At 43.7% G+C, this 7,615-nt stretch overlaps 1 protein-coding gene across 1 annotated transcript in view; it reads left to right on the top strand.

The window, feature by feature from the left end:
• Positions 1-7,615, top strand: part of CCDC149 (coiled-coil domain containing 149) — a 90,525-nt gene that overhangs the window by 68,753 nt on the left and 14,157 nt on the right. Inside the window, 1 exon segment of the mRNA XM_007448799.1 lies at positions 6,801-6,877. Coding sequence (XP_007448861.1) covers positions 6,801-6,877 — 77 coding nt within the window.

The following is a 7,615-nucleotide window of genomic DNA, read 5'->3' as shown; positions in this document are numbered from 1 at the left end:
TGGGGGGCGGGGGAGGACGAAGAAACAGGAGTCTCCCCAGAATAGGTACCAGGTCTGTTTTACTCAGGTAGAATCCCCTGCACCCGGCAGTGTCCCCAGGAGCCTTCTCTGTCCTCACCAGCTCCCTATAAGGCACCCACTGGGGCTCTTTCAAACCTCCTCAGGTCTTCTAAACCCTAGTCTGTTCCCAGCAGGTGACCTCAGCTCCTCTTTCACTGAGAAAACAAAGCCTGCCTATCCTGAGCCACAAGGCTTACTGCTCCTGCCAAAGCAATGCCTTCCATCCTATCCCTCCAGTCTCCGGGAAGCACACCAACACACTGTCCTGTTGGTCCACACCGTCCTCCCTCCTTCGGGGCCCAGCTCTCCTGTGACCTCCTCTTTCAACCTCCTCTTCAACTTCTGCCCCTCGTCCTGCTTCTGCATCTTCACCCAGAAACCTCCCAGGTCTTCCTGAGCCCCCCATAGGGTTCCCGTGAATTCCACTCACCTCCAATCTTTGTGAACAAGAGGCCACCTCTACTTCTTCAATAGCCACCCCCTCAAAGTGTGTTCTGGGGGGCACCTGTGTTAGAATTACCTGGAGGGGGTGCTTGTTTAGAAATGCAGGTTTAGGGGGGTTTCTGGAGGGAATATCAGGATTCTGGATTTTAGCAAAAGCCCCCAGTGATGCCACTGGGCAGGAACAAAAGATCCCCTCGCTTCAACACCTCCCAAGACCTCTTGTGAATTTTCCATAGCAATCTTCCTTTGGAGGTCACCAGCACCCCCAAACCCCACTTTCTCACCCTCATTGAATCACTCAGATTCAATGAGTCTAGAGTCTGGAGCATCCATCCCTTAGTACATTTTAAATACTTTGAAATGCTTGTGCCCTTTGACCCAGAGGGTCCGCTTCTAGGAATTTATCCTAAAGAAAAAAATCAGAATGATGCCCTAGATTTATACATAAGGTGGTTCACTGTGGATTCATTTATAAGAGTGAAAAAAAACCGGAAACAACCCAAATATTTTTAAATTGGAGAATGGTTAAGATGACGGTAAATGCATAAGGCACAATATCATGCAGCCATTTAAAGCGTGATTTGAAGAATATTTAACGTGCTCTGCTCACCATCCTAATACCTGGGTTTGACCAACTTCCACTTCACTCAGGTTGAAGCTGTCCCAGGGCCAGTATGTTTGTCCACTTTGGTCACTGTTCTCTCCCAGTATGTCGGATAGTGCTGGGCCCACAGTGGGTGGTCGTGATTATTTGATGAGTGGATGATGGAAGGTCCTCTAACCCTTTGTTCCTGTTCCCTTAATACTCACATGGAAACAGGCATTAAGTTTTATGGTTTTCATGCATTCATTCACTTACTCAATATATATTTCCTGAGCGCTTGCCAAGGTCCTTCAGTGTGCATCTCCTACCTGCCCCTCCTTCCTTCCCACCAGACCATTACCTTGTCCTCGGGAGGATCCTCCCATCAACCCTCCATCCTTAGACCCCGGCTCACCTCCTCCACTGCTTGCCCGGCCACACTCAGACCCACCTGCCAGCTACAGTGCCGATCACGGCACCGAAAAGCCCTCCACCGAAAAGCCCAGCTGAGTCCCACCGCCTGCCAAACTCAGTATCCCCAAGCTGCTGGCCTGACACTCCCGCCTCTTGTGACAGATTGATTTCCTTATACGTTCCTCCCATACTCCGCTGCAACCACGCACGTCCCCAGGTGCCATGGGCTCTCGCCCTCTGTTGAGAGAGACAGACATTTTCATTTTGCTGGCTTTAGTTTTTTAATGTACCTTTCCATTTTAAACTACTATTTAATAATTTCGAACCATCTGTTGATTTACGTTTTAAAAGGTTGAGCAACAATATATCTCCAAAGTACTATTATCTCTCAGCCACCCAATTCCCCTGCCTGGAAGAAACCACCATTCCTTCTTTTTTATGTATCCTCTCCAAGGATGCATATATAAGCAAACGCATAGTACATTTATACACACACACATAAATGCTCATATATATTTATATAGACATAGTTTTTTTTTTTTTTTTTTTAGTTTGTTTTTTTTTTTTTACAAATGGTAGCTAGTATTCATCAGAAAAAGTTTTTTTCACTGTCTTCCACCTTGCTTTTTTCTCTCATAACAATAGATCTTGAAGATTGCCTCATATCAGTACATAAAGTACCTAATGTGCCATTTTTAATCCTTTGAGGGTCTTAAGTTTCACACTTTCAATAAATGTTTTATTTGGGGGTATGGAAAGAAACGAATTATACAACAGTTGGAGTGAGGGCTAAGAATAAAATGTGCATTTGGTCTGCTTGCTGTTGTCCCCCATGATTTAGCCTTTTGTACCTAAGATTTAAAAATAGCTTTGTTTGGCTGGAGCGTTAGAAGTAGGGATACAGGTGCTCTGTTCTGCAAGAGTGTGCTCCCCCTACTGGTTCTTCACTGCCTGGCACACACCCCCTCTACCCCCCCCACCCCCGACACTGAGCAGGCCCAGTGGGAGCCATCTTGAAGAACTGATGAATAAACCTAGGACTGCCCTCCCCACTCCCTGGCTAGTGGTAGTTCAAGGTTAGTGGTAGTGGTGGCCAGTGGTAGTTCAAGACCTTGGAAGTTCGAGGTCTTGGAAGCAGCGGGAGCTGTCGGGGATCAGAGCAGAGATTCAAAAGAAGATCCCCTGGGGTGGAGGTAGGGGGGCACGGTTCTCTCCAGTCTGCGGGGGGCCAAGGCCACCTTTTCCTCTTTGGGATCGGGCTCCCCCCAGGACCCTCACTCAGAGATTCTTGCTCGCTGTGCTGTCTACAGAGCAAGGACAGCGGCACAGTGGTGGCCGGCTCCTGGGTTCGTTCTGTCTTTGCAGATTTCCTGTGATGTTGCTATCATCAGAAACTACTACTGAAAATCTCTCTAGAAGCCTGGCATCTGGAGGATTTTTCTAGACTACCGGGTAGACATATGCTGAAATCTCCCCTATCCTAAAACAAGCCACCGCTAAATAAAAACTTTATTTTAAAATCTCTCCCGTCCTACAAAAGAAAAAAAAGAAAAAACCTCTCTCAAGCCTGTTTATACCTCAGGCTACTGCCCTGGCTGTCTCCTTGGATTCCCTGCTAGACTACTTGAAGAGTCGTCTATATTCACTGCTTCTCATAGGCAGCTTTTCCCACCGCTGTCACTTGGATTCTGGATTTCACCCCTTCCTCTGTCTTGTAACAGCTCTCTCAAGGGTGGGGCGTGTCTTCTTAGTGGCCGTTTTCATCCTGTGTGACCACCTTCTAGAATAAGACGATACTGACCCTGCTGCCCCACCGGGAACCTTCTCTCCGCTTCCCCACATGGCCCTGGCGCTGCTCTCCCCTCTCCACCTGTGCTTCTCTGGTCCTTTCTCACCTTCCGCGGGTGGTGCTCTGGCCCTCTGTTCTTCTGACTTCTCACACTCTGCTGGGGAGCAGACCCACCCCCAGCGTACACGCTCATCTTTGCTCTCCCAGATCCTCCTGTCTCCCAGTTGTGCAGCTGTCTACCCTGATATCCCGTAGGCACCTCCAACTTCTCATCTTCCTCCGTATTATTACCCCATCCCTTTGGCTTCCCTGCATCCCCTCTGCCTCCTTTGAGCCATCGTCCTCACTGCCCAGTACAACACTCTCCTAACTGGTCTTTCTGCTTCTACTCATCCTCCTTCCAGTTCATTCTCAAGCCCACATCCAAACCAGTTTTCCTAAACTTCCTTGTGCTGTTTCTCTGCTTACAACCCTTCAATATCTCCTTGTGGCCAATGAATAAAAGTCTCACCATTCTCCATATGGCAGCAAGATCAATCATGATCTCGGTCCCTACAAGCCGCTCTGGATTCATCTTTCATTTAATCTTCACAGTCTTCTCCACAGTTCTACTGAAGGACTTGTGTATTTCCAGGCTCGGGTTTTGATTCTGGACCCTCCACTTACCAGCTGTGTCACCCAGGGCAAGTTAGTTGGCCTCTAATAAACGTAATAAGAGCTACCTCTGTCTACTGTCACAAGGGGCTAAGGGAGATAATATTTGTGCAAGGCTTAGAGTAATACCTGGTACGGAACAAGTGATTAATAAACATCAGCTGTTGTTAAAGCCTTCCACTGGTACTGTACTTGTGTGTGTCTGTTTGTGTGCATCTGTCTGTCTCCCACCAGAATTGTAGTCCGTAAATGTAGGGACAGGGTCTGCTTCTCTTCAGTGTCCCCTACAGCCTCAGTACTTGTTGGATTGGTTGAACGGACCCTGTTTGTACTTCTGCTGTCTCCATCTATGAACACTGCCAGCTATTGAGACTCAGATAACCCCCTTCTCTCTGTGGGCTGCGTCACACCACGATCAGTGGACCATCTGCCATATCTGTTCAGTGTGAGGCCAGTTAGAAGACTCTCTGTCATTTGAAGTATGTTGGGTTATATTTTGCAAGTCCAGCTATGGCTGCATCCATGTATCAGTTATGAACGGTTTTAAAGAGAACTTGCTTTAGGTGTGAGAATGCTGGTTTTCTAGTGCTATTAGGGGGTTATTGGTTAAGAGCATGCACTTGGGAGGCAAACTGAGGTATAGGTTAAAAAATCCAGACTCATCTCCAGCTGAGTCCTACGTGAGGTTTTGGTTAAGTTAACTAACTTCCCTGCCTCTGTTTTCTAATGGGAGGAGTCGAGTGTGGTGGGTGAGAACACTGGGGGTTGGGAAAAGACACAGCTTTGAGATGAACTGTGTGTCCTTGGACAAGTTGCTTAACCTCTCTGTTAAGAGTTCACATGTGTAAAAGGAGGATAAAAATACATTCAACGCTGCGGAGTTTTTGCCAAGTCAGATAAAAAAATGCATATTTAGTAGGTGTTTGGCATAGGCTCTGACTCAGACCTGGGACTCAGGAAAGATTAGTTGCTATTTGTGTTAACTGTAGTGTAGTTGTTATTGTTATTGATGGCATTATTGTTACTATTACTACTACCACAACTTCTGCTGGGTCCATTTTATCACCTCCAGCCCTGCATCAGATGCTTTTGTCAGGCTAAAGAAGAAAGCAGTCAGCCCTGACAAACTTAGGCAGGGTCCCTGAGAGTAGGTTGTTAGGGACCCCAGCAAATTCACCTCAGTGCATTTCTGGGAGACATGGCTGCGTTATCCAGGACCATCAGAAAAAATGCAGCCAGATGTCTCTGCACCACGCCTTTGAACGTTGCCCTGACGGCATCCTTCATTGTCCACAGAAGAGTTAAGCCTTATCTTTCGTTTCCAAGAGGCAGCCACATACAGATGAGCTGATCTCGCTAAGAAGCAGGCATCAACTTGAACACTGCTGTGATTGCATCTCAGACCCATCAGCTGGTGAAAAGGGAGCTCGGATCAGAGGGTCTGAGCAAAATATTGAAAGTGAGATTACGAAAAGAGGTGTTTATTGAGGGGTCAGAGACATGAAAGCAGAACAGACCCAACACATGGAGTGAAAATGGAAAGTAATTGATAACGACTATGCAGAATTTAAGACTTAAGGAAAAGAAGAAAAGAAAACTCTAAGTACCTAGATGAACAAAACCACACAGAGTCATGTCAAAGAGTTTTCTGTGAACTCAAAGGGAATATTAATTAAGACGCCGCAAGTGAATTCAGGTAAAATAAGGATGAATTCAAAGCCACATATATATGTGCAGATATATACATATTCATGTCTCGGTACGTATGTGGGTGTGTGCAGCTATGTCTGGAATATAAAGAGAGTTAGAAGAACAATTCTGGTGTTCTGGTTTCTCCTGCTGAAAGGATTTGAAACTTGGCTATTAAGGTGATTTCTACATCATTTTAGCACAGCAATGCCAAGAAAATCCCCCAGAGATAAAGACTGGTTTTTCAATTTCCGGGCCAATGGAAAATGATTGAAGTTTCAGATGACTATCAAATCATTTCCCAACTATATTTAATTTTGTGTAGAGTGAAAATATATGCCCACATTTATGTCTTTCCATGCATATAGACAAAGTTTGGCTTCCAAGTAAACAGAGTAATCTGTTCAAATACACATTCTAGATCTCATACATCACAGTGAGTCAGAATGGGCACCTTGGAAGGCAATGTAATTATTCTAGTGATTCTGTAATTTCTGAAAAGTTTTTGATGTGCCTATTTTTTAATTCTCTCCGGAGATCATTACAAGCCATGAAAAAAAGGAAAGCACTTATTTAATCAAATATATTTATTGAGCACCTACCATCTACCAGACATTATGCTAGATATCAACGATATGGACATCTGTAAGCCATAGTTTAGGTCTAAGAAGGCAGATCTTATTATTTTATTACCTCTAAGTAACATTACCAAGCATGTTCTTCCACATTATTTGTTAGACTTGGTTGTTTCTGAAACTCAGATCCACCCTCAAAGAATCAGGGTGTGATACTTGTAAGAGTATTCAAAATTAAGTGTCATCTTTAGCATTGAGCAAATAGAAATGATGTAAGATGTCTGGGCAATGGTAGAATCATTGTTTGGCTGTGCAGCTACCTTTGTGTGAGAAGATTCACTTGAATGGCAACATTTCAGTAATTTTTAAATCATTTTAAATTATTCACTTTATATTTTCATGTGTACTTCCAATAGAGTATGTGTGTGTGTGGCAAACACACACACACAGTTTTTAGCATATATCTTAAGTCTCAAAACATGTTCTCTCTATTAGGGCACTAGGGGGCTTCCCAAGTATCCTGCTCACAGCCCTGAGAGCTGATGAGATCGATGTTCATTGGTGTCTATTGTCATTCTCTCCCCTTCTCCAGAATCCTAGGGAATCGGGTGGCTGAACTGGAGAAAAAATTAAGAACTCTGGAAGTTTCTGGTTTGTGGAGTCTTCCAGGTAAGTAGAACTTCATGAAAATTTTCTTTTTTTGAAAAAAAAATTTCTTATTTTTGAAAATTTGCAGAGCAGACTTTACCTTTTTAATGTTCTTTTATTTGATGATCGTTGCTGACAAATCTACAAGTGTTTTAAACTTAGAAGCCATCATTTTGGAGGAAATCAGAAAAAAATAATAAATATGCAAGGTGAACTATGAAGTTTTGCTAATCTAAATTCTGAAATTGTCATTGTATATGTCTGTATATATTTTATTTTTAACTTTTATGAGTATGGTAAATTGCTTCATTTTTTTCCCTGTAGGTGTCTTATAGAGATGTATTCAATTTAATCATCACCCCTAAAAATGAATATAGGAACTCACAAAAATTTATTCTAGTTAATCATCAGTTCTAAAAATGAATGTACAAACTTACAAAGACTTGTTCAATTTAATCATCAGTCCTAAAAATGAATATAAGAACCAACAACTGTCAATCCCAAATGCACTTTATAACCTTCTCTCTCCCCCGCCCCCATCCCATTTGTTACTGTAGATCGAAAATCAAAACTTCCTCTGGAGATTATTTTTTGCAGTTGTACAGGGTGTGAAGAAACTGATGTTTCACTTTAATTAGCTATATTTACCCATTTGTTGTCCTGGTAAAATACCGGCTCCGTGAGACCCCTGTCAGCTATCCTTTCTCTTCACATTCTCCAGAAACTTATATTTATCATTTCCACCACCTCCTCTTTCCC

This window comes from Lipotes vexillifer, unplaced genomic scaffold (genome assembly GCF_000442215.2).
Source record: "Lipotes vexillifer unplaced genomic scaffold, Lipotes_vexillifer_v1.1 scaffold100, whole genome shotgun sequence".
Taxonomy (NCBI): Eukaryota; Metazoa; Chordata; class Mammalia; order Artiodactyla; family Lipotidae; genus Lipotes; species Lipotes vexillifer.
The sequence above is the reverse complement of the archived record's forward strand: the minus strand, read 5'-3'. Positions and strand labels throughout refer to the sequence as shown.